This window comes from Grammomys surdaster, unplaced genomic scaffold (genome assembly GCF_004785775.1).
Source record: "Grammomys surdaster isolate TR1022 unplaced genomic scaffold, NIH_TR_1.0 126035, whole genome shotgun sequence".
NCBI classification, from domain to species: Eukaryota; Metazoa; Chordata; class Mammalia; order Rodentia; family Muridae; genus Grammomys; species Grammomys surdaster.
The window spans coordinates 6,425,918-6,453,700 of record NW_021620848.1 but is presented as its reverse complement, the minus strand read 5'-3'; the positions used below and the strand labels follow the sequence as shown (position 1 = coordinate 6,453,700).

At 43.9% G+C, this 27,783-nt stretch overlaps 1 protein-coding gene across 5 annotated transcripts in view; it reads right to left on the bottom strand.

Annotated features, from left to right (window-relative positions):
• Positions 1-594: 594 nt before the first annotated feature.
• LOC114610246 (N-acetyllactosaminide alpha-1,3-galactosyltransferase) overlaps positions 595-27,783 on the bottom strand; it is a 72,037-nt gene continuing 44,848 nt past the window's right edge. For 2 of the 5 annotated variants that reach the window (XM_028754743.1, XM_028754744.1), the window contains exons 3-9: positions 23,053-23,229; positions 22,067-22,155; positions 17,487-17,522; positions 15,280-15,345; positions 14,395-14,496; positions 7,198-7,335; positions 595-2,807 (exon numbers count right to left, since the gene is read on the bottom strand). In XM_028754743.1, the coding sequence (XP_028610576.1) occupies positions 2,114-2,807; positions 7,198-7,335; positions 14,395-14,496; positions 15,280-15,345; positions 17,487-17,522; positions 22,067-22,155; positions 23,053-23,145 (1,218 nt within the window). In that variant the 5' untranslated portion in view covers positions 23,146-23,229 and the 3' untranslated portion in view covers positions 595-2,113. The remainder of the gene's footprint in view (positions 2,808-7,197; positions 7,336-14,394; positions 14,497-15,279; positions 15,346-17,486; positions 17,523-22,066; positions 22,156-23,052; positions 23,230-27,783) is intronic. The other 3 variants (XM_028754746.1, XM_028754745.1, XM_028754747.1) reach the window with 3 other exon arrangements.

Below are 27,783 nucleotides of genomic sequence, written 5' to 3'. Positions count from 1 at the left end.
AGAGAGAGAGAGAGAGAGAGAGAGAGAGAGAGAGAGAGAGAGAGCACTTTAAAATTTGGGAGTGGCCATCAAGCCTGTTCTTTGTAATCCTGTCTTTGTAAAGCACATTCAAGGTACCTTAAAATTCTTTATGATTATAGACAATCATAATTGGTATTTTTGAACACCTTTGGGAGACAATGCATAATCCATAACCAGACCAGAATATATTGAGAAAATAATTTATTGAATTGTAATCCAGAGTTTTTATTTTTTTAAAAAAATGTCTAAAAATTACCTTTAACGAAATCCTAATTTTATTCATTAGGGATTTAAACTTAGATGGATTTTATTTTAAAAAATTCATTCACTCAAAATTCTTCCAGTCTTTTGTCTACATTTTCAGAACAGATTATTTCTTTGGTTCAGGACCTTTAAACTGTCCAACTTTAGACAGGATCCAGCACAACGTGAGTGACAGGCAGAATTCTTAGCAGATGTGCAGGCTCCACTTCCTTTTGCAACGCCCATCAGTTCAGGAATTCTGGGGGGTTTGTGGCCTTTGGGTGTGTGACCCTTTTTTTGTTGTTAACAATTAAAAAGTAAGAGGTAGAGTCATGTAGACAAAGGTAAGATCCTTTTTATTGAAACCTCTCACGCTGTTCATCAGGATGGTACAATGGCTTTTTAAATAAACTGCTGAAAGATAGAAACAGAGGACCTAAACTGGAAGACAAGCAAAATATAACTATGTGCAGACACAGAAATACAGATCAACAGCCCCTGTACACTGATTTGCTTAACTTCCCTAATGCTGGGATCTAATGCAGTTCCTCAGGATATGGGTGACCCCCGACCATTATTTTCATTGCTACTTAATAATTGTAATTTTGTACTGTTACAAATCATAATGTAAATGTGTCTTTCAGTGGTCTTAGACGACTCCTGTGAAAGGGTCATTTCACACCCTCCCATGGGGGTCGTGACCCACATGTTGAGAACCCTCAATATAGAGGCTCCTACTGTTCTTGGGAACTGAACCCTCACCTCAGCAGCTCTGTCATAGTGACTGTGTCTCCCATTGCCATAAAGTCAGTTACACGTGTTGTCCAGTACATCTGTCTGGCTGTCACACTTGCACAGTACAGACAGAGCAGGGGAAATGAGGTCATGTGACAGAGGGCTTTATCTTCAGTCACCCGCTCCATGTCAGTCTTCCACACTGGAACAAGATGGGCTGAGGAACTCTGAGGTTCAGAGCAGGTGGTAGGATCAGATGATGACAGATTGTCTTCTGATATAAGTTGGGTCCTTATACTCAGTCCACTGAGGTACTCTCCTTCCCTGATACACCCACTCGCTTCTTCACAGGGTTCAACATACAAGGCTAACAATGTGAATACAATTTGTGCAAAACAAAATGCACTTTCCATTTGATTCCTGCTGTTAGTCATTGTTAAGAAAGCTATCTGTGCTTGTAACTCAGTTCATGCACCAACCCCAGGTCCTATGTCCCTCCACCAGAGCACAGCCTCTAAGTAGTCACCCTGCCATATTTCCTGGACTCTGAACACGTGCCACCAAGTTACCTAGTGACACTCTCTGCCTTCTTTATGCTAGCAGCTCCTGGAAGCCATCAGCTTTTACAGACTGACAATTACATTGGTATCCTTATTAAAGTTCTCTGGCTGCAAAGCCTCTCTGTGTTGCTTTAGAGTCTCCATGAGGAGGAAGACAATGAAAGCAAGGGGACAGAGCCCCCCAACTCCGACCCAGTCCATCCTGTTCCCAAACGCTTCTGTCAGCACCCAGGTTTACAGTGAGTTATCTGACACACTGGGCAGAAGGTTCCGGACTCTTCTTTTCCTTTGGCAAATGAATTTTGATTTCTGCTCATATAGAATTTCCCCAAGCCCCAGAATATATAAGAAATCACCGAGAACTTATACCTGATTACTTGACATAGTCTCTTTCTCACATATTACAGGCTCAAGGTCTAAGAAGAAATCATATGTGTTTGCCATGGTGGTAGGTTTTGTTTTTGTTTTGTGTTTTTAAAGTTGAAATTGAGTGTTACTACTTTTTTGAGGAATTAGCCAGAATAATAGTGTCAAGTTTCCAGCACAATTTGAAGTCAGACATTATTTCTAACCAAATTATACTCTTTTGTCTGCCAAGCTATTTTGACATTTTTAATATCTGAAGGCAGGCCTATCTGATAGTCCCAGCAATACTCTGGAGATAGGATTTTAGTGGGTTTGTTGAAAAGGAAGTATTTGTTGAGGTGGCTCTCATCATGCCACTCAGCTTCTATGTCATGTTTCTTGTCCTGGAGGATCCCCTTAAAGCACTCCCTGGTGAGGTTGAGAATATGAATGGGTGTTCCTCCAAAAATGGCTGCATGGTAGTAAAAATCTCCCTCCCCAAATGGGATGTAGGCTGCTGACAGTTCCCGCCTCTCATAGGTAAATTCATCAGGACTGGCCTTGTACCACCAGGCCTGGAGCTGAGCTACCAACTGGCCCAGAGTTTCCACACCAAAGTTGTCTTGAAAGACTTGATCCACGTCCATGCAGAAGAGAAAGTCGACCTCATGCTGTATATGGTCCAGAATGTGCTCTCCGATGGTCTTCATGCGCATCATGCTAATGTCCTGCCATCTCTTCTCAGACTTGATCTCAAATACTTGTAAGGAATGCAGAGGACTCAGATGGACAGCAGGCATTCTGGATGTGTCGTCCATCATGACATAAAATATGACCTTGTGGCCAACCATGAAGTACCTGTCAGCAGACTCCAGAAAGTCCTCTAAGTAATGCTCAATGTACCTGAAACAGAGAGGGCCATATTGAACCACCACGGGCTATCATACTTATATATGTATATATACATAATATCTAACACTACATTAGATGATCTAGATTGTATTTTAGGAGGGGATGGCTTCTCCACACACCAGTGACACATCCGGGCCACTTGCCACTAGCTGGTCACTCTGTCCTTGGGGAAACTGGAATGATTTCTCTCACTGTCAGCTTTGTTAAGGAAACTGGGCATGCACAACCCTTTCCTCTTGCTCTGGGAAGCCGGCCACCCTGAGAGCTGTGTTCTCAACTACTTTTCTTTGCAGTAAGTTTCATGCTAAGGCTCTGTTCTCAGATTGAGAAGCCTACTGTCAGTGAAGGAGCTAGCTTTTGAACATCCAGAAGAGGCCAGTGTATTTTCCAGGCCAAACTGACAGGCCAAACACAAAGAAAGTATGTTTTGCAGAGTCTCCTGAGCATTCATAAGTCAACCTTACCTTCTCTGTTAGGTTAAGTCTGATCACCAGCACTGTCTCATGTTCCTGTGTGACACAAAGAATGGTCCATAGGATGGAGATCTAATCACTCATTGCATGGCCATTCTACAAACCTCCCTTTGGCTACCTGCCCCAAATGCCAGTGTATCAAGACAAAAATGATGTTGTGAGTCCATTCACATACTAGAACAATCTAGGATTACACCATGCATGCCAGGCTAGCCTCAAACTTACTAGGTACTCACACATGACCTTGAACTTCTCATACTCCCACTAGGATCACCAGCAGGTGCTAGCACATCTACCATTTTTATGGTGCCTGGGATTAAATGGAGACTGTCATGCCCACTATGAAGCCAACCATCTAAGCTACTGTCCAAAGTAGAGTTTGCCTATATTTTAACATTTTTGTCTTCTTAAAAATCTCATTCTTTGGGGCTGGAGAGATGGCTCAGCAGTTAAGAGTAATAGTTTCTCTTCCAGAGGATCTGGATTTAATTCCCAGAATCTTATTCCCCGCATCCTTATGGCAGCTCACAACTGTCTGCAGCTCCAGATCCAGGGGCTCCAACATTCTCAAACAGACATACATGCAGGCAGGACACCAATGCACATAAAATTATAAACAGATAAAACTTAAAAATAGAATTCTTTAGAATAATTTTAAAATTTGAACAAATTGAGCTTAAAATGTTAAGAGTGCCCACACACCTCCTGACTGGATATGTGAACAGCCTTCTATACAAGGTCTACCAATGCTCCCAGTGGCAGGTGTGTGACAGTTGCCACACTCACACCAATGTAAGGTGCATCAGTTATACTACAGTTCACATTGGGAAGTATGCAAAAGCATAGTGTCAGATACATCTACCACTGTTGTATAATAAGAGTTTGACTGCCTTAAAAATCTAGGCTCTTCTTTTTCTTCCCCTCTCTCGCCCCAGCTCCTCACAGGGACCATTCTTTTCCCTGACACCTTAGTTTTGCTCCTCCAGAATCAAAATCAGGATCAGTATAAGAATCAGAATCAGACTCAGAAAGTGGACCGTATAGATCTGTCCTACTTGAGGACAGATTGCTCTGATGAAACACAAGACCAAAAGCATTTTGGGAAGGAAAGAGGTATTTGGTTTCCACTTGCACATCACTGTTCATCCTAGAAGGAAGTCAGGACAGGAACTCAAGCAGGGCAGAACCTGAAGGCAGAAGCTGATGCAGAGGCCATGGAGGGGTGCTGCTTACTGGCTTGCTCCAGATGGCTTGCTCAGGCTGCGTTCTAATAGAACCCAGGACCACCAGCCCTGGGATGGGACCACATATAGTGGGATGGTCCCTCCCCCATAAATCATTAAGAATGTTCCCTACAGGCTTGTCTGCACCTGCATTTTTATGGAGGCAGTTTCTCAATTAAGGTTCCTTCCTTTCAGATGGCTCTAGCCTGTGTCAAGCTGACATAAAACTGGCTAGCACAGGAACCTTTCCAGCTTGGGTTCGTCACTTAGTGACAAGTGACAAAACCTTCCTCCTTCTTTTCTGTGGCTTGACAATTCACTTTTCGGCTGAGAACATTATCCTATTGTCTGAATTGATCTGTTTCTTTTTCCATTTGACTTGTTTGCTCCCAAGTTTCAGCAGTTACAAAGAAAGTTTCTAAAGATGTCTACACAGGTTGTTGTATAGACACGTATTAACTCACTGGGCCACACCAAGGAATTTGATCAGATTATGATCAGAGCATGTTTTGTTGGGCAAGAAAGTGTCACAATTTCTTCTGAAGTTGTTGCATAATTTTATATTCCCAATGGCAATAAGCAAGGGTTCCTATTACTTCACATATTTTCCAACATTTGGTATTGTCAGTATTATTTTTAAATTTGCCCATTTTTATAAACATCTCCTGTCAACTTGACTATTTACTCAATCAAATGACATCATATTGATTGTTTTACAAGCTCAACCTACAGACTGTCTTCCCAAGACATGCCAAGGAGACTGCAGGATGAGGGAGAAGTCAGAGGGTCCCTTTCCAAACCGTACACAGAGAACATGGACCACAGTCAGTTTGCTGAGCACACAAGTAGCCAATCACAATGTTCTGAATGTAATGACAGGTGGTTTTTGTTGGTTTTGTTGTTGTTGTTGTTGCTGCTGTTTTGTTTTTTACAATGCTTGGGTTTTTCAATGATGTTGAAATCAATTACACTTTCATTGTTGGCATCAGGGTGCCTAAGGGCTTCTAGTACTGATTCTTTAGATGGGATGAATACATCTGAATGGTACAACAGAGTTTCTGACAGGACCCAATGGCTGGAGGTCAGGACACACCTCTGTACTCTAATCTCTAAGGAAACCCAGTGTGCTCTGAAGCTTGGGAAACAACCCGTAGGAGTGGGGCAGGAAGGGCAGTGTCAATGAGATGTCTAACAGTCAGTTCAAGAGGCTGACTTGTGGCAGGTAGCTCCAGAAATGCAGACTGAAAACAGGCAACAGCCAACCCCTAAGGTGCAGATGCACTTTCTCTGGGGTTCACTGTTGCAGACTTGCCCAGCAGGGAGCACAGCTTTCCCCAGGAGGTGGGAGGGATCACAGGACATTATTGGTTGCTCTGTCTTCTGTGTTTCTGCAGAGTTGTGATTGGATGGTTGATAGCATTGTGGGAAAGTGGGTAACTTTCTATTCTTTTAGGGAAACACCAGGATCTAATCAATGTGCAATGTGGCTATCTTGTGGCTTTGGTGCCCACAGGGTTTGCTGAGTTGAGCCCTGACTCCAATCCCTAAACAATACAAATTCCTCTAGTGAAATGTCAAAACTCCACAGCCTCTGTTTTCCACTGGGATGGCATTAGGCCTCAGGGAATGAGCACACTGAGCAATGCTAGAACTTCTAAAGACAAGAAGGATTGCTGGCTGGGGTCCTGGGACATCACCACAGCATCTTCTTTTAGGTCCTGTCTTGTCAAAGATCAATGTCAGGTAAACCTGCTTTTTGTACTCCTCCTGCCTGTGGCAGGGGAGCTGACTTCATGCTGATTTATATATATATATTTTTTTCTTCACAGAGAGGCCCAGAGGACAGAAAAAGAAACAAAACCAGCACGAATTTTCAGTAGGTAAAGGTATTTGCTACCAGACCTGAAGGCTTGAGTTGGATCCCCAGAACCCACACAGTGGAAGGAGAAGGCCAACATCCAAAAACTGTCTTCTCATACACCCATGCACATCCTGTCCTTGGCCCTGGACTTTAAGATGGGAGGAGCACTTACATCCCAGCTTGCCATCCATGGCTTTAGCGCCTATTGTTTCTGGGTACCAGTGGCATTAAAGACAGCTTCCCTCCCCTGTATGGTGGGAATGGGTGGATTTACCTCTTGTTGGTTTGGAACCCTGGAACAAGGGACCAAGGTGTCTATTTTACAGAGCAAAGCAGACCTGGCCTCCACGTTTTCTCAGTATCCCCTAATCTCTTCCTGACATACCCTGTCACCAACCCTGATCTTTCCAGTCCTTCCCCAGAGGCTCTTCCCTGCATAATGCAGACATTTTGCAAACCCCCCCCCCTCTTTCTCTGTCCCTCCTTCCCCACTTCTCTCTGCCCACCACGCTCCCCATGGTAACATCACTGGCCTCAGTCCTTGGGGTCAGTGAACTCATCAGAGAACAGCTTCCCAATAAACCTGACTTTAATATCATGTAATCTGGCTTGAATTGGCTCATTTACTTGTAGAGAAATAGCCTATTACCTACTATTGATTTTTTTTTAACTCAACTATCATAAGAAAGAAGGGGGAAGTCTACTCTTTAGTAACTCTGGACAAATTCTAGCTTCTGTGGGGCTCTGGATCCCCTCACAAATACTTTGACTGACGGTAGAACAAAAAATAAATAATCAAGGATGAGTTTGTCAAGGATGCTTACTTTCCCACAGCAAAAACCGTCAGCCCCACAGTGACTTTCTGTCTGGCATAGTACTCTTCCAGCAGAGCTGAGTTGAAAGTGCCTTCCCAGACAATTGGTGCCTTCCATGGGGTCACAGTCAAAACCTCCGGGCGGTTCCTGGTGAGAACATACAACAGAGTCAGAACCATTACACTAAGGTGTAGTGAGAAACTGGCCAAAGAAGAGGAGGCCAGAGACTGTCCTTGAATCCTGCCTGCATGAAAGACAGGAAGCACAGTAGGAGTGGAGTCTAGGCCGTGGCCAGGCAGAGATGCACAGGGCACCTCCAACTCACTGTGACAGACTGGAATACATACATGTGAGGTTCTGGATGGGCTGAATACAACTTGGGCAAGCTTGCTTAGCTTTGCAGTATTTGCCTGTTATTTAAACCTAAACGTTAATGCTGGTGTCTACCATGTGGACCTGGCCCTTATCTGGCCTCTAGTCACACAGCTACTAGGCAGAAAGCTGAAACTTGAATCCAGAATCTTTCTCTTGAGTCCAGTACTTTGAGCCCCAGTTTTCATTGTTCCTTAGATTGACATTTGCTCAGCTGATAAAATCTGGCTAAAGCCCAGATTTGCCTTTGTCCATTCAGTAGCGACTGCAGCATTCCGTCGGCACTGAACTGTGATAGGCCTTTGTGTCACTGGTGTTCACAGGAGCCAGCTCTGTGGGGTGTTCACCTGCAGAGCTTTACCCTGCTGGAACATTCACTCCCTTCCCATGCTGGCCTTATTCAATGATGGGATTTCAAAACAAAAAGGAAAAAAATTAAATAATCTTATACAGATTCTCTTGCTCAAAAGCAGCGTTTGTGAACATCATCTCCCTCATATGTCACAGCCTCTTCTGCTGGGTTGTTGATTTTGCTGTCAAGGAAGGAAGGAAGTCTCAGTAGCTCTAACCGAGCATACCTCCTCGGTCCGTCTTATTGCTATGAGTGAGCCACAGTGTTGGTCATCATTGTATATGAGCAGGTGGTGATTTATTGTTGTTAATGAAAAGACTAGCTTTCCAGTCTGAGCTGGTGCCCTGAGCAGACCTTGGGCACTGGCTCCTCGCCCAGTCCCACAAGACCCAGAGGAAGCTTAACTCCCAGATACTCTAACACACCCAGGATCATGGGATCGCAGGAGCTTGGTCACACCAGGATTTCAGGATCCCAGAGGCAGCTTGACTCCCAGGGGCTCTGACACACTCAGGGTCTCAGGATCACAGGATCCCATAATCACAGGATCCCAAAGACAGCTGGACTCTGAGGAGTTCTGAGACAACCAGGATCACAGGAGGAACATGCTTCAGTCAGAGACAGCAAGGGCATGTAGCACCAGATATAACCAGATGGTAAGAGGCAAGTGCAAGAACATAAGCAACAGAAATCAAGATTAATTGGCATCATCAGAACCCAGTTCTCCCACCATAGCAAGTCCTGGACACCTCATCACACCAGAAAAGCAAGATTCGGATTTAAAATCATTTCTCATGATGATGATTGAAGACTTAAGAAGGACATAAATAACTCCCTTAAGGAAATACAGGAGAACACAGGTAAACAAGTAGAAGCCCTTAAAGAGGAAACACAAAAATCCCTTAAAGAATTACAAGAGAATACAACCAAACAGGTGAAAGAATTGAACAAAACCTTCCAGGATCTAAAGATAGAAATAGAAACAATAAAGAAATCACAAAGAGAGACAATCCTAGAGATAGAAAACCTAGGGAAGAAATCAGGAGTCATAGATGCAAGCATCACCAACAGAATACAAGAGATAGAAGAGAGAATCTCAGACGCAGAAGATACCATAGAAAACATTGACACAACTGTCAAGGAAAAGGCGAAAAGTTCTTAACCTAAAACATTCAAGAAATTCAGGACACAATGAGAAGACTAAACCTAAGGATAATAGGTATAGATGAGAGTAAAGATTCCCAACTTAAAGGGCCAGTAAATATCTTCAACAAAATTATAGAAGAAAACTTCCCTAACTTAAAGAAAGAGAAGCCCATGAACATACACGAAGCCTACAGAATTCCAAATAGACTGGACAAGAAAAAAGTTTTCTCCCATCATATAATAATCAAAACATCAAAAGCACAAAACAAAGAAAGAATATTAAAAGCAGTAAGGGAAAAAGTAAAGTCGTATATAAAGGCAGAACTATCAGAAGTATACTAGAGTTCTGACCAGAGACTATAAAAGCCAGGATCCTGGCTTTTATGTCATACAGAACCTAAGAGAACACAAATGCCCAGGCTACTATGCCCAGCCAAACTCTCAATTAAAATAGATGGAGAAACCAAGATATTCCATGACAAAACCAAATTTACACAATATCTTCCCACAAATCCAGCCCTACATAGAATAATAGATGAAAAACTCCAACACAAGGAGGGAAAATACACCCTAGAAAAAGCAAGAAAGTAATCTTCTTTCAACAAACCCAAAAGAAAATAGCCATATAAACATAATTCCACCTCTAACAACAAAAATAACAGGAAGCAACAATCCTTAATATCTCTTAACATCAATGGACTCAATTCCCCAATAAAAAGATGTAGACTAACAGACTGATAAGTAAACAGGACCCAACATTTTGCTGCATACAGGAAATGCACTACAATGACAAAGACAGATACTACCACAGAGTAAAAGGATGGAAAACAACTTTCCAAGCAAATGGTCCCAAGAAACAAGCTGGAGTAGCCATTCTAATATCAAATAAAATCAACTTTCAACTAGAAGTTGTCAAAAAAGACACTTAATACTTGTCAAAGGAAAAAAATCTACCAAGATGAACTCTCAGTTCTGAACATCTATACTCCAAATGCAAGGGCACCCACGTTCATAAAAGAAACTTTACTAAAGCTCAAAGCACACATTGCATTTCACACAATAATAGTGGGAGACTCCAACACCCCACTCTCAGCAATGGACAGATCTTGGAAACAGAAATGAAACAGAAATACAGTGAAACTAACAGAAGTTATGAACCAAATGGATTTAACAGATATCTGTAGAACATTTCATCCTAAAACAAAAGAATATACCTTCTTCTCAGCACCTCATGGTACCTTCTTCAAAACTGACCATATAATTGGTCACAAAACATAATTCCACAAAACAGACCTCAACAGATACAAGAAGATTGAAAGAATCCCAGGCATCCTATCAGATCACCATAGACTAAGGCTGGTCTTCAATAACAAAACAAAACAAAACAAAACAAAACAAAACAAAACAAAACAATGGAAAGCCCACATACACATGGAAACTGAACAACACTCTACTCAATGATAACCTGGTAAAGGAAGAAATAAAGAAAGAAATTAAAGACTTTTTAGAATTTAATGAAAATGAAAGCACATCATACCAAAACTTATAGGATGCAATGAAAGCAGTGCTAAGAGGAAAACTCATAGCTCTAAGTGCCTCTAAAAAGAAACTGGAGAGAGCATACACTAGCAGCTTGACAGCGCACCTGAAATCTCTAGAACAAAAAAAAGCAAATACACCCAAGAGGAGTAGATGGCAGGAAATAATCAAACTCAGGGCTGAAATCAACCAAGTAGAAACAAAATGAACTATACAAAGAATCAACAAAACCAGGAGCTGGTTCTTTGAGAAACTCAACAAGATAGATAAACACTTACCAGACTAACCAGAGGGCACAGAGACAGTATCCAAATTAACAAAATCAGAAATGAAAAGGGAGATATAGCAACAGAAACCAAGGAAATTTAAAAAAAAAATTATCAGATCCTACTAAAAGCCTATACTCAACAAAACTGGAAAATCTGGAAGTAATGGACAATTTTCTAGAGAGATACTAGGTGCCACAGTTAAATCAGGATCTGATAAACCATCTAAACAGTCCCATAACCCCTAAAGAAATAGCAGCCATCATTAAAAGTCTCCCAACCAAAAAAAGCCCAGGACCAGATGGTTTTAGTGCAGAATTCTATCAGACCTTCAAGGAAGACCTAATACCAATTCTCTTCAAATTGTTCCACAAAATAGAAACAGAAGGTACACTATCCAATTCGTTCTATGAAACTACAATTACACTCATACCTAAACCTCACAAAGACACAACAAAGAAAGAAAACTTCAGACCAATTTTCCTTATGAATATCGATACAAAAATACTCAATAAAATTCTTGCTAACCAAATCCAAGAACACATCAATCATCCATCATGATCAAGTATGCTTCATCCCAGGGATGCAGGGATGGTTCAATATTTGGAAATCTACCAATATAATCCACTATATAAGAAACTCAAAGGAAAAAAAAACACATGATCATCTCATTAGATGCTGAGAAAGCATTTGACAAAATTCAACACCCCTTCATGGTAAAAGTCTTGGAAAGATCAGGAATTCAAGGCCCATATCTAAACATAGTAAAAGTAATATACAGCAAACTAGTAGCCAACATCAAACTAAATGGAGAGAAACTTGAAGCAATCCCACTAAGATCAGGGACTAGACAAGGCTGCCTGCTCTCCCCACCCATTCAATATAATACTCGAAGTCCTAGCCAGAGCAATTAGACAATAAAAAGAGCTCAAAGGGATATAAATTGGAAAGGAAGAAGTCAAAATATCACTATTTGCAGATGATATGATAGTATACTTAAGTGACCCCAAAACTTCCACCAGAGAACTCCTAAACCTGATAAACAACTTCAGCAAAGTGGCTGGTTATAAAATCAACTCAAACAAATCAGTAGCCTTCCTCTACATGAAAGATAAACAGACTGAAAAAGAAATTAGGGAAATGACACCCTTCATAATAGTCACAAATAATATAAAATACCTTGATGTGAATCTAACTAAGCATGTGAAAGACCTGTATGACAAGAACTTCAAGTGTCTGAAGAAAGAAAAAAAAGAAGTTCTCAGAAGATACAAAGATCTCCCATGCTCATAGGTTGGCAGGATTAATATAGTAAAAATGGCCATCTTGCCAAAAGTAACCTACAGATTCAATGCAATCCCCATCAAAATTCCAACTCAATTCTTTATAGAGATAGAAAGAGCAACTTGCAAATTCATTTGGAATAACAAAAATCCAGGATAGTGAAAACTATTCTCAACAACAAAAGAACTTCTGGGGGAATCACCATCCCTGACCTCAAGCTGTACTACAGAATAATATTGATTAAAAAAAATGAAAAAAACAAACCAAAAAAAAAACTGTATGGTATTGGTACAGAGACAGGCAAGAAGATCAATGGAATAGAATTGAAGACCCAGAAATGAACCCACACACCTGTGGTCACTTGATCTTTGACAAAGGAGCTAAAACCGTCCAGTGGAAAAAGGACAGCATTTCAACAAATGATGTTGGTTCAACTGGAGGTCAGCATGCAGAAGAATGCAAATTGATCCAGAATTATCTCCTTGTACAAAGCTCAAGTCTAAGTGAATCAAGGACCTCCAAATAAAACCAGATACACTGAAACTAACAGAAGAGAAAGTGGAAAAGAGCCTGAAACGCATGGGCAAAGGGGAAAATTTCCTGAACAGAATACCAATGGCTTATGCTCTAAAATCAAGAATTGACAAATGGGACCTCATAAAATTGCAAAGCTTCTGTAAGGCAAAGGACACTGTCAATAGGACCAAACGGCAACCAACAGACTGGGAAAAGATCTTTACCAATCCTATATCTGATAGAGGGCTAATATCCAACATATACAAAGAACTTAAGAAGTTAGACTCCAGAGAATCAAATAACCCTATTAAAAATTCAGTACAGAGCTAAACAAAGAATTCCCAACTGAGGAATATTGAATGGCTGAGAAGCACCTAAAGAAATGTTCAATATCCTTAGTCATCAGGGAAATGCAAATCAAAACAACCCTGAGTTTCCACCTCACACCAGTTAGAATGGCTAAGATCAAAAACTCAGGTGACAGCAGATGCTGTCGAGGATGTGGAGAAAGAGGAACACTCCTCCATTGTCGGTGAGATTGCAAGCTGGTATAACCACTCTGGAAATCAGTCTGGCTAGTCCTCAGAAAATTGGACATAGTATTACTTGAGGACCCAGCTATACAACTCCTGGACATATACCCAAAAGATGCTCCAACGTATAACAAGGACATATACTCCACTATGTTCATAGCAGCCTTATTTATAATAGCCAGAAGCTGGAAAGAACATGGATGTCCTTCAACAGAAGAATGGATAAAGAAAATGTGGTACATTTACACAATGGAGAACTTACTCAACTATTAAAAACAATGAATTTATGAAATTCTTAGGCAAATGGATAGAACTAGAAAATATCATCCCGAGTGAGGTAACCCAATCACAAAAGAATACACATGGTATGCAATCACTGATAAGTGGATATTAGCCCAAGAGCTCAGAATACCAAAGATACAACTAACAGACCACATGAAGCTCAAGAAGAAGGAAGACCTTCTTCTTGTGGATGCTTTGGTCCTTCTTAGAAGGGGGAACAAAATTCTCATGGGAACAAATATGGAGACAAAGTGTGGAGCAGAGACTGAAGGAAAGGCCATCCAGAGACTGCCCCACATGGGGATCCATCCCATATACAGTCACCAAATGCAGACATTATTGTGAATGGCAAGAAGTGATTGCTGACAGCGACAACTCTGCAATTCCTTGCTTGTCTTAAAAGCCTGTTTAGGCTCAGTACTTTGGCTGGTTTCTGAGAACACGAGTGGGTAGTAAGCAGCAGTTTGGAAAACACCAGCTAACATATCCTAGTTTCTGAGGAACTTGTGTTCTCTGCTTGTGTAAGGAGTGAATTCCTGACCCCGTGACCTCATAGCTCATAATTTCTACCTCATGGATACATTTTAACTGAATCTAGAGAGTTTTTCTAGCTCACCCCAGATCTTGTCATTTCCACAGCAGCATCCTATGTGGCCTGTAGAGCCCTTTACACCAAGTGTTTATGTTTCCTCTTCCACTGGCCATTTCCTGTGGCAACTACCACAGTGCTCAGTCTGATTGAAAGCACCCAGATCTCAGTACCTTAGCCAAACCCCATCGAGGAAGTTCTACCTGCTCCCTCCAGCACCCCTCTCAGCATCTCCCTCAGCACCCTCTCAGCACCCCCTCAGTAGCCCCCTCAGCAGCCCCCCCATCTCCTGCCAGCTCCTTTAATCTGCCTAGTCTCTGTCCTTACTTTGGATTGAACCAGTCCCATAGCTGAGGCTCTTCAATGCTGTCTCCATTTTTCCCCTTTACTCTCCGTCTTTCTATGTCCTCTTCTTGATAACTGTGGGTCCTGTGGACAAAGGGAAGACAAAGTTGGTAAGGATAGGTGGCTTTCATGACTCGTGTCTCAGGGAAAGAAAGCATCACTCACAGTACTGGGTAGACTGGAGGATGCAGTAGGTAGTAAGCAGCAGTTTGAAACTTGATCCCTACACACTTCTGATAAAAGGTGTAGCATTTGCCTCTCTGGCCACCATACAGGTCAGGGGTTTAGGTCCAATAACCCTGTAACCCTTGGTTATATCAGAAGTACGGGAGATTTTTTTAGAATAGCACTCCAGGGAACATTTCTGTTCTGTGTCTATTCGGAAATTTCCACTTCAGCCTGAACTTCACCCTTAACTGGAGAAAGACAGAGGCAGAGGAAGAAGGAAGAAGGCAGACAGGAAACGGAGGAGGAGGGAGGAAGGAGGAGGGAGGAGGAAGACGGAGAGGGGAGGGGGAAGAAACTCAGAATTCCACTTGTAAGTTCCTCTGAACTTGTGAGATAGCTCACCCTGTAAAATTTGCTTGTCCTGAAAGGCTGATCATCTAATTTGATTTCCAGAGCCCACAGTAGAAAGACAGAATTGCCTCCAGAAAGCTGTCTTCTGACCTCATATGTGTACGAAGGCACATATGCAGCAGCAATCATACATACATCATACACACAAACACACTATAACAACAGAAGTCAACAACAAGAACAGCAACGAAGAGACTCCTTGAGTCCAGTGAGCCAGAAGGAGTGAGGGAGGAGGCCATGGGTCCTTTGCGGGTTTCAGGGACTTAGGAACCCATCCTGATCCCTTACCCATTCTTAAACCAGCTCGAGAACCACCAGTCCTTCTGCCGTCTGCTCTCACCAACCTCTGGAATTCTAGGAAATGAAAAAGAATATAAACACAGCTAGAAATCGAGGCAGTCCCAGTTACATGGGGTTCCAAACGTTAAGCGTCAGGTATCACTTGTAAAAGTGAACTTCAAGGTGCAGCTCATGAAACAAGGAGATACAAAGGCAGAGGATGGACCTGAGGGGCCTCAGATGTGCCCTTCCCAATGGCCCTCAGCACTCTGCTCATCCCTGGGACCCCTGAAGGATGAGGGGCAGGGAAATCAGGATGGTGGAGCCCCTGCAGACACATGAGCCTGTGGTCCAGAGATCCACTTGCTAGTGGAGTGACCATGCATACACATGGTCTAAACTGCAACTTTCTCCTCTAAGAAGGGTAATCAGTAATAATCCTTCCATGAAGGGATCTGTAATAACCAGTGAGACAGCAGACACACAAGAACCTGGTAAACAGAACATGGTTGTAATGTGGGGTGATATTGAAATAAGAATAAGGACCTTCCCAAAGATGAGTGCATGTGTGCATACATGCGTGTATTACAGAGGTCAATCTGAGAAAAATTCCCTTTCCCCAATCAATGATGGCTTCAGGAAATCTGAAGATTGCCCAAAGAAAAATTAGAAACTAGTCACAATCCATCTTAGCCCTGACTTGAGATAGTCATGGTTAAAGTCTCTAGTTTCAGGTGTCTCTGGTGAGAGAAAGTTGGATGAGGTGACAAGATAATTCTGAACAGGCATTCAGCATTAGGGACTCTGTTTAGAGATGGGGTCCTGGTACATAGCTCAGGCTATTTCAGCCATCCTCTCACTTGGGCTCTGGCTGAGACAAGAGGCACACTCCACCACACCTGGCTAAAAAACCCACTCTAGACCTCATTTGCCTCTGGAAATATCTGAGATCGTTAATGAATCCAAGGTGTGCTTATAATAATCAGGAAAGAACACAGAATTTAAAAAGTCATAGGAAATAGAAAAAGGTCAGCAAGATGTCTCAGTGGGGAGTCTGATAACCCAAGTTCAATTCCTGGACCCATAGGAGTAGAAAGAAAGAACTTAGTTATCCTCTGATCTGCACGTGTGTACACACACACACACACACACACACACACACACAATTTTAATAAAAAAGCAATATTGGCAGCTAGAAAGACTGTTCTGTGGATAAAGTGCTTGTTTCAAAAGCATGAGGAGCCAAGTTCAGATGTCCAGCACTCAGACAACAGTCAAAGCCAGTGATGCAAGTCTAGACTCCCGGTAGTGTGGGGGTAGTGGTGTGTGGAAACAGAAACCAGCTAGTGTAGCCAAAAATAATACTCGGGTCCAGTAAGAGACTTTGTCTCCAAACTTGAGGTATAGAAGAATAGAATAATAAAAGTTGTCCTCTGGCCCACTCTGGTACATGCATAGGCAAGCACAACTATAGACACCAGTTCACACATGTGTACATACCACACACATAGGCAAGCACAACTGTAGACACCAATTTGCACACGTGCACATACCACACATGTACACCATGACAATGCCATTCATTCATTTGGTTACCTGGTGTATATTTTCACATGACCTTGGCAATCCCAAATTAAAGTTTCACATCTATTCTCATCTTTACAGGTGGACTGAGGGCTCAGTGGCTTTGAGTGTGAGTGTGTGACCAATAGCCCTCAGCAGCTAAGGATACAAGCCAGGTGTAACAGCAGGGAATGAATTACACCCAAACAAAGGCTAAGTGTGGGGAAAGCCATTATAAATAATTTGTTCTGAGCTTCCTGGCCACCATGTAAAAGATAAGAAACTAGAGCTTGACATGACTCCTCCTCCGTGCCTCGCACCAGCACTGCAGGTATATGCTACAGCAGCCAGTTCCCTGGCTTCTTTTCCTAAATCAACCAAAAACGATTCCCATGACACTATTTGAGGGGAGTTCCCTGATCAGAACTGAGGGAAAAACTTATCACTATTCTATAAAGACCAGTTTGGGGACTGGTAGAGTATACCCCCAACTCCAGGGCCTTAGGGATCCTCCTCCCTCTCCTGGCCTCTCTCCTTCTCCCTATACTGTGGCCTGAGCACCACATTGGCTGGCTTATAGAGAATCAACTGTAGGGACTAAAAGATCGAGTGATGGAGACATCCAATAGATACACCGAATTCAGAACACTTACTTTGTGTGATAGATCCACAAGAAAGAGCCTTCTGGGCTAAAGGCAAATAAGAAATAAAAACATGTCACATACTTTTAATTCTCAGAAAGTCTTCACTTCAGTGGTTTTCCTTAATTGCTGGGCTCTCAGGGGATTCCCGCAAGCATCGCTGAGGAATAGAAGTGGCCATCCAAACACTCTCAATTCTTGTTTTTTGTTTGGGAGATTATTTTTTCCCCATTCTCTCTTTTAAAGTCGCCCAGCTGTCTGTTACGTGACAGGAAGGTCCTCTTTCACCACAGTCCCAGATGCTGGGCAATGAGGAAGGCGGGGAAGGTGGAAGCACCATGGCCAGCCATCTCATACTGAGGATATATCTTCCCCACAGGAAACAGCCTGCCACATTCAGCTCAGATCCCTTCTGCTGAGCAGACCCTAAGGGTCTTGCTTTAACCAGCACTCAGAAGTCTAAGCCAGCGATAACTACTTTAAGGTACTAGCTTTAGTCAGTCACTCTGTAGGACTCTGTAGGACTTGTTGGGTATGTCCTACACACCTAGTGCTGGGACTCACTGTAGGTCAGGGAAGATAGGTCCTTAGCCCTGAAATATACAATGTAACAGAGAAGGCAACATACAGCAACATATATCTAACCTGTTGGGGATTTGCCTGTGAAGAACTGTTAGAAAGTTAGTGTTGCTGGAGACCAGCAGTGGGCATAAAGAGTTGGTATGGGGGACAGTTAGGAAGTAGGGCAGAGGTCAAGGCAGCCATGGCTCCTGACAGTGCTGACCAGAGAGGCCTCTGGGGAATGTGTGTGTTGGCTTGGTGCCTGTAGTTCCAGCCTTGAGCAGCAGAGGCCACAACTTTGAGGTCTCTTTGCTTTGTATAGCAATGACCAATGAAGACTACAAACTGAGAAGTGTTTCAAAAAGGCAGGACTTAGTGCCATACTGAATAATTTGGTTCTGAGCAGAGGCACTGTACCCAAAGCTCTACACCTGACTTTGCTCATCCGATAGTAATAGTTGTTTCCGATTCTACCAGGGTCTCTTTGGTCCTTATTTCTCTCCCCACTCCCTCCCCACACCAGAGCTCAAGCCGCCTCCTAGGAAGCAAGCATCTGCCTTCAAAAAGTCACCTCTTTTGTGCCTTCCCTGATCCAATCTCACCATGGCACCTTGACCACAGAATGTGTTTTGTAAGTGTCTATGAATCTCCTTCCAAGCCAGGCAGTCTCTGCCTCCTTATCTCATGGTCTCTCTGCCACGACATCCTTCATCCACTTTAAATCCTTATCCACAGATCTCACCCAGTCATGCTGTGACACCCTATGGGAAAGAGCTCTCTTTGGGCTTCCATGTGGCCTTTGCACACTCAGAAGATGGGAGCTCTCCATGGAGCCTGAGGCAGGGGATCTCAAGAGCCAATTCTACTTAGAACAAAGATATGAACCAAAGATATGAATAGGTGTTTTGCCTGTATCACTTTCAACAGAGACAGAAGACAGCATCAGAGCCCCTGAACTGGAGTTACAGATAGTTGTGAGCCACCATGTGGGTGCTAGGAATCAAACCTGGGTCCTCTGAAGGAGCAGTGAGTACTCTTAACCACTGAGCCATCTCTCCAGCCACTATTATTATTTTTTGAAACAGGGTCTCACTACAGTCCTGTATGGCCCAGAAGGCAATATTAGTTTTAAATGATGTATACATATTAGTTGTTAGATATAGTCAAATAGTTACATTTAAATCTCTTTGAGCACAGTGCCACCTGCCACTCTAGGGTGGACGCTCTTAGTCCACCTCAGGTCAGTTTGGACAGTGCCAGAGACCTATTCCCTCTCTGGACTCTGGCAGAAAAACAAGTGATTTCATCAGTGAGAAAACAATGTGTCTAGAGTTTGAGTATCAGACAACTGCCTAAAAAGTAGCCAGCCCTGCAGCCATGATGCTCAGAGCATGTGATTGGCAGCAAAGATATCAATGCTCTTTCTGAGATGTCGTGTTCATATGTGCTCATGAGCTTTCAATTCTTCTGCCTGCCTCCCCCCCACCCACCCACTCTGTTGGGTGCAGGAGAGGGGGTGGGGGGGTGGGTGATGATGTGTGCAGTACCTGCGGAGGCCAGAAGAGGGCACTAAATCTCCAAGAGCTGGGGTTACAGGCAGCCATGAGCTATCCAGTGATGGCACTGGGTCCTCTAGAAGAGGAGGCAAGTGTTCTTAACCACTGAGCCAGCTGAAGCTCACTGTGTCTTCCTTTGTGAGCCTCTCGAAAGACAGAGGCACAGCTCTAACTAGACACCACCAATGGTGTCTAATCAAACTCAGTTCAGAGCTTGCTGGTTTGTCCAAACGAGTATTCCAGCTCCAGAGAGCGCATGCTCTCTTGGACAAGCTCAGCAGTTGGAGGCATTCCTTCTATATGCCACTATGTTTTGCCCATCAGAGCAAAGGCTGCTACTGTGCAGTGAATCTGTCCCCAGGATGTGGTACTTGGAGGTGGACATTGGGGAAATAATTAGGTTGGATGGTAGTCTAAGGCTGGGACCTCATGATGGATTTAGTGTTTTTATAAGAAAAGAACAAGTTGCTTGTCCTCCATCATGTGTGTGTCTGGGGAGAAGGTAGCTGTCTGCAAACCAAGGAGAAAGCTTCACCTGGGAACTGACAAGGACAGCACCTTCGCTTAAGACTCTCTGGCTGAAGCCATGCAAGCTGTGGTACCTTGCTATGATGACAAAGATGACCAAGAAGAGGAAGATGAAGGCAGAGGGAATCTTCTTGTTTGCTCATCAGAGGTGCAAGGATTCCTTACCCAAGCTAGGTACGTGTTCCTACCACTGATCTGTGATTTCTATGGTTTTGTTTTTAGGGTTTTTCTTTTAAAAAAAAGTCTCATTATTTAGTTCAGGCTGGCCTTAACCTTATACGTAACCCAGGTTGGCTTTAATTCAGCGTGATCATCCTGACTCAACCACTCAAGTCTGGGAACTGCAGGTAGGATCCACCGTACTGGGATATGATCCCCATTTTTAAACGTAGGGAACTGAAGAACAGAGTAGCTGAGTAATTTGTCCAAGGTCACACAGGCAGTTAATGGGAGTCCAGGACCAACCAGGCAGTCTGGCTTTATGCTCTAGCCAGGAAGCTCTTCAGCCCAAGCGCCTAAGGGTTGTCATATCCAATTCGTGAATCATCTGTTACTTGAATTAGCTTAGTCAATTCAAATGGCCTACTCCCCAGATCTTTTAAGTTGGTCACACCCTACCTTGTCAGGCCTTTTCTCAAAGTAGCTATTCAGAATGAAACAACAGAACATCCCATCCCAAAGGAGTTACATGCTAGCCACACCTTGAAACTTCTATCTTCTGCATTCTGACTGGAAGGTTGCCCCTCCTACCCCTGGACCTAAAGATACAGTTTCTATTTTGTAGCCAAGAGAGTTCTGCTGGTACAACTGATTTTAAAACTCAAGATTCTGAAAGAGATAAATCAGATGACAATCCAGATTAAAGAAGTCCTGGGCCACTAAACAAGTCACTGTGAAAAACAGTATTCTGAGAAAGCTCCTCCAGTTAGCTCTGGACCTGTTGAAGTGGAATGGAGCTCAGGCAGTGTTCCTTCTTAGGAGCCTGCAGGGACTTTCTGGGGGAGACGGATCTCCCCCTGAGGCCACAGACACCAGAGCTTACAGGAACAGAGGCAGCTGTAGACTTTAATTCACAGATGCATTTGACAAATGAGGAACACTTTATTCCCCCTGCTTTCCAAGGGAGGGAGGAAGAGTCAGCCAGGCATGAATGAATCACTGGTAAAATTTGGTATTGTTGCAGCAAAACCCAGCAACATGGATGGTCCCTGTAATCCTACAAATATTTTAGGACTGTGGAATTCCTACATGAATTTTACTTGTTTATCTTTTTTCCTTTATTTATTTTTCAGTTTTATGCATATGTACGTTTCCCTGTGTGCATAGATATGCTCCATTTGTGTTCTGGTGCCCATGGAGGCCAGAAAACAATGTAGGACCCCTGACACTGGAGTCACAGGTGCTTGTGAGTCATCATGCATACGGGTGCTAGGAATCAAACCCTGGTCCTCTGAAAAATCAGCTGGTGCTCTAAGCTGCTGAGCCACCTCTCCAGCCGCTTTATCTTTAGAGTCAGGGTCTCCTTGTAAGGCTATGACTGGCCTGGAAGTCACTATGTAGACAAGCTTGGTCTTATATTTGTATGATTCTCCTGCCTCTGCCTTCTAAGTACAAGGATTCCATACACTCACCACCCTGTCTGACTTGAATCTTCTGGGATCTGCTTATACAAATTACTTGAGATTGTGGTTTTGGCTTAATGTACTTTCTCTCTGGGTCTAGCCTGCAGAAATTCGAGGTCTGAGGGGCATGGCAAGAAGGAGGATAATTACTTAGGCAGATGTGACCTGAATGGTCTACAGTTTTAATGGCCATCCAGGGCTCAGAAACATAGGAAGAGTAGAATCCTGTTTGTGGCTCTGTTCCTTATGTTCAGCTTGCTTGGTCACTCAGCTGGTACCAGTCACATGGAATGAGAGCGGCCTTTCGAGCTGGCTTCATAATTACCTGTTGACATATTCCCAAAACACGACGACCATGGTTGAGACAATCAGCATCGACAGTATTACTTTTCCCTTGACATTCATTATTTTCTCCTGTAGAGGCAGGAAGAAAACAGAGGGAGAAATACATTAAATGATTCTGGAGTGAGTGATGGCTTCTGGGGCTGGAGAAACAGCGCCATGATTTAGTCAGCTCACGGGAACACCTGCTGGTTTCAGTTCCCAGCATCCACATTGCAGCTCACAGCTCTCATTTCTTGGGATCTGATGCTCTCCCTCTTCCAGCCTCCATGGGGATCATACATACAAGTGGTGCACATACATACACACACACACTCAGGACAAACACTCGTACACATAAAATATTTGATGCAATAAAGATAATAAAAGGCATCTGCCCACACCCTTTCTAACAGGATACATTTGTGTGTAATTCACTAGAGCTGAGGCCAGCACAGTTAATGAGGCTTCACATTCTGAGAGGGATACTAAGGCCCATCCATGTGGGCACTAGAAAGAGAGGAGGTAGCTGTAAGATGTTCCATATAATTCTAGTTACCTCCGAGGCTCCCACTCGCCAACTCTCTTGTTGCTGGAGGACTGAAGACTTGCTCTAATGAGCCTTTATAATCTAAACCTGTGCCCCCTTTTCAGCCCCACCTGGTTCACCCCACCACACCCTCCCAAGCCAGCAAACAACTGGAACTACTGAAGGAGGTATTCAGGTATTTTTTAAAATGCTGCATAAGATTGTGAAAGAAAGAGAGGAAGATAACGGACTGAGGAGTACTTCAGGGTGGCGATCAATCAGGGAAGGAAAGATGCAGAATGGCAACACAATTCAACACTGGAGAGAAGACAAGAGCCACCACAATAAAGGGAAGAGAGCCTCTAGGGCAGGGCTTTCTACAATGGGCTTGTGACGGCTATTCCTGGCTGTCAACTTGACTATATCCGGAATGAACTACAATCCAGAAACAGAGGACACACCTGTGATCCAGATCTTGCGGATGGAAGACTTGTTTCTGACTTAGGTCTTGACATGGAGGTCTTGACATGGAGATCTTGAAGCATAGTGATCATGAAAATCTTAGGTCCAGGCAAGGTAGTGCAGGCCTTTAATTCCAGGAGACTGAGGTAAGCAGATCTCTTGAGTTGAAAGTCAGCCTGGAACAAAGCAAGTTTTAGATGCAGGTGTGGTGGTACACGCCTTTAATCTAAGCCACACCCTCTGCTGGAGTCTACATAAGGACATTAGGAGAAGGAAGATTCACTCTTCTATGACAGCTTGCACCTACTTGCCAGTACCATAGGGTAATCACCCAAAACAGCAGCAGCAGTGGAGTGTAGTCAACTAGAGCCTAGAGTGCCACAGAGAGCGGAGGTGGGGAGGTGGTGAAAGCCCTTTGGAGGAGCCCAGAAGATCACGACATTGGAACAAGAAGCTTTAAAGCTGAAGTTGATTTGGAGACCCCAAGATCTTAAAGATGCCAGGGCCATAGGAAAGCTACTAACAGGGAATGGAACCAGCCTCCCCCCCCCAAAAAAAAAAGACTTGTGTTGCAGTCAATAAAGATGAAAAAGGAGTTGGAGATCTGAAGACTGCTTTGACATCAGATATGCAGGCAGAGTTTGCCCAGCTGGTTTCCTGTCTTGCTTTAGGGATTACAGTTAAGTGATTTGATGAATCTCAGAAGAGATTTTGTGCTTTGGACTTTTAACATTGTTGAGACTGCTATAGATTATGGGGACTTTGGAAGTTGGACTAAACTTTTATTATTATTATTATTATTATTATTATTATTCTATGGCTAGGTATGGCTCCGGTAGACTCAGTGTTTGAACAAGCCTCTGGGGGTCAGTGTGTAGAATGTGGTTTGTATATGCTTGGCCCAGGGAGTGGCACTATTAGGAGGTGTGGCCTTGTTGGAGGAAGTAAGTATGGCCTTGTTGGATGAGGTGTGTCACTGTGGGCTAAGGCTTTAAGACAGGATGCACAGAGCTCTCAGAGGTCTGAGGGGAGATTGGGAGACACCAAAGCCTCTGAGGTAGAGAAGAACTGGATCTGAGTTCAGAGGATCTATTTGCCTGTTGAGGGGTGGGGGGACCATACCAGAACCCCAGCATTAGTAGGGAAAGTCACAGAGAATTCTAATGGCCAAAGAGAGCAAACAATTGTGTATACGCCTGCAAGTTGCTGTTCCTTGTCATAAGTTTTGTCATAACAAAGGAAGTTTTGTCATAACATTTTGATCCCTTGGGGCACTCTCCTGTCTGAGGAGAAATTGTTCCTCAAGGCTTGCTGGCTCTTTAAGATTCCAAGAGCTAAGAGAAGACATGCCTCTGGCCCACAGATGAGCCGTCCACTCCGAAGCCAGGCTTCCTCTGTCTGCCCACAAACCTCACAAGGCAATAGGGCTTGGCCTAATCACCCAGAGCATCAGACACCTAAGGACCAAGCCTGGCAAAAAAGAGCTCTGAGTAGATTTTAACTGCTCACTCTGCCCCCTGCTGTTCTGCACACCCCAACTTCCAACTCACAGTATCACTGGAGTGGCATTCCAGAGACACCAAGGCTAGGTAGGAAGAAAGCAGGCTGAGCAAGCCATGGAGAGCAAGCCATAGCAGCACACCTTCATGGCCTCTGATCCAGCTCCTGCCTCCAGCTTCCTGCCTGGAGTTTCTGCCCTGACTTCTCAGTGATGGATGTGACCTGAGAATCTTAAGGTAAAAATAAACCCTTTCCTTCCCAGCTTTTGGTCATGGTGTTTATCACAGCAATAGGAATCCTGACTAAGACAGTGTCCCAGGGATTAAACCCAGGTCATCGGGCTTGGCAGCAAGTGCTTTTACTTTCTGAGCCGTCCCGCGGCTCCTTTAAGGTAGCAGCTAAGAGTACAAGGCCTTTCTCAGAGCTTGCTTCTTACTGAGCTCAACCCAGACAGAAGCTGTGAGCGTATCTCAGAAGAAGGCAACATCTGAAGAGCAGCAGAAAGCTTTCAGGTTAATTCTAGAAGTAAGCGCTGAGACTAGATGCAAATGCTGTAAACTAGCTGGGTTTGGCTCAGAAGCCTTCCTCCTGCACGAGGTACTGGATCGGGCCTTGAAGAACAGCGCCCACGTAGTACACTTTATTCACTGTAAGTTTAGCCCAGAGGCTGTGGATTTTAAAGGGCCCTGAGTGACCAGGACAACAGCTGATCCCCAGCCAGTTCTTGTCCCTCTCACTTCCTTGACCTCCTTCTTACTCCTGACCTTATCATCCACCAACCAGAGACCCCCACACCCACTCAAGTGAACCCGTCAGAAGCCTGTCATGGACTCCCTAGTTTACTACAGGCTGGAACTGATCAGTGCTGGGGATAAAAAGCCTCACCAAGGCCAGGCTGGCCATGCATCTTCTGGTCCCTCCCTTGATTCTCAGGGACCCGCCTTTCCACTTCCAGGAAGCTTCGTTTTCTCTTCTACTGGCTCCTGATTCTGCGGGTGAGGTGATGGGCCTGGCCCACAGTGACGTGGGTGACCACCGAGTCTCCCAAGCCTCAGTTCTCTGAGCCAAGCCCACCTACGTCAAGACATAGACTCCATCATCCTCAAGGACACCCCAAAACCTATTGAGAGCCAGAGAAGTCCCGGTTTGAGATTACAAAGAGCTGAGGCTGTGGCAGAGAATCAGGACTTGAGTCCTAACTTTACACAAGAAGCTACAGCTCCTCAGCCCTTGTCCCATCTCTAAAAAAAAACCTTGGAAAACCAAATTCAAACCTTGAGTTTTTGGAATTCAAGGGGCATCACAGACCCAACTGAAAGTTCATCTTTGTAATCTCTATTCCATTTGAATATTTCTATGCATAAGCATTGACGTGCCCTGTTACTTGGTTCAGCTTCACGAGAGCGCTACACCATAGGTGTTACGCGATTATGTGCCGCAAAGTCTAAATTCAACCCATCTGGGCCCAGAGCTTCAGATTTCTTGTTTTGACAATGGGGATAAGATTAGTGATGGGGGATGAAAATTTGAGGACAGCCTGGGCTATACACAGCAAGACTCTATCTCAACAAAAAAGGGACAGAGAGATGACTCTGTGTGTAACTTTTTCTGAGAAAAGTCTGCAGCTTGAGCCTGGTGCTCAAAATGTACCATGGAAGGAGAGAAAAGAACTGGCTCCTAAGTGTTGTCCTATGACCATCAAATGTACATCCTGGTGTATGAGCCACCACCACCACCACAACCACCACCACCCACTACCCACCCACCCACACACAGTGTCTCTGTCTCTCTATCTCTCTCTGTCTCTCTCTCTGTCTCTCTCTCTGTCTCTGTCTGTCTGTCTGTCTCTCTCTCTCTGTCTCTGTCTCTCTCTCTCTCTCTCTCTCTTGGCTTTAATCCCAGAACTCAGGAGACAGAAATAGGCAGATCACTGCCAGGCCAACCATAAGACTGCCTTAGGAGGGAAGGGGGAAGAGAGAGAGAGAGAGAGAGAGAGAGAGAGAGAGAGAGAGAGAGAGAGAGAGAGAGAAGTGATTTCAGAGCAGTGCCATAACAAGATAAATGCTTTTTTTAAAATGTTAGCCTTCATTACTAATGTTCATAAAGGAGGCAGCTGGGAGGATCTGCAGAAAACGAGGGCTGGTCCTTAGAAAGTGCTCAGAACACTTGGAGAAAGGAGAGCTCTGGAATACTGCTTAACAAATGGACGCAAATGAGGGACTTTCAAGGCCTCACCATCTGCTGTAGCCCAGCCCGAGCATGAGCTGCTGCAAAGACAGACAAACTTTAATTTCTCTGATCAAGTCCAAGGACACCCTGTGCTTGCTGAGCGGCAAGAGTAAGCCTGGGCTTCGAGGTTCAGCTATGTTGACCCCACTCACCTAGAATCAAATCCAAAGCCTCTTCCAAATGAAGGAGCAGGACACAGAGGAACAGAGGCACCACCAGAGGCAGTCCAGACCGGTACTCTTGATCCCCACCCATCCTCCTGAGCCTGGTAGGTGTATGTGACTTTCATAGACTTCAGGAATTCACATCAGAAGTGACTCTCAAGGACCAAATACCCCAGCATGATTTAGACATGATGACACTGCCCCACGACCTCCACTAAAGCCCATGTAAAGGAGTGGCTTCAGATGCTTACTATACAAGCACCATTCACATGTTGTAACCTTTAGCTGCGTGGCTTTACAGAAGATGTATACAGTAGGCACTAATATTTTAGAAAGCCCAGTGAGCTTACAACAACACAATCATTTCTTACAGGTCAATCTGAGATCAAGCTCTCTAATAAGTATGTTTATCTCTTTTAAAAGTGAATCCGTGGTCTCTCCTATAATTTGTAGAAACATCTGGGAAAAAATAAAAATAGGAGTTATACTTTAAAAGACAGAGGACAGGGCATGATGGCCTGTGTCTTTAATCTCAGCACTACGAAAAGGCAAGTGGATATTTGAGTTCAGGGTCATCCTGGTCTATAGTGCTAGTTCTAGGACAGACAGGGCTACACAGAGAAATCCAGTCTTAACAAAATAAATTAAATTAAAACACACACGCACGCGTGCGCGCGCACACACACACACACACACACACACAGAGAGAGAGAGAGAGAGAGAGAGAGAGAGAGAGAGAGAGAGAGAGAGAGAGAGAGAGAGAGGAGAGAGAGAGTGCGCCTGTGGTGGCCTGGAGCTCTCCTGCCAACTCTGAGACCCTGTGACCCAATCACCTCT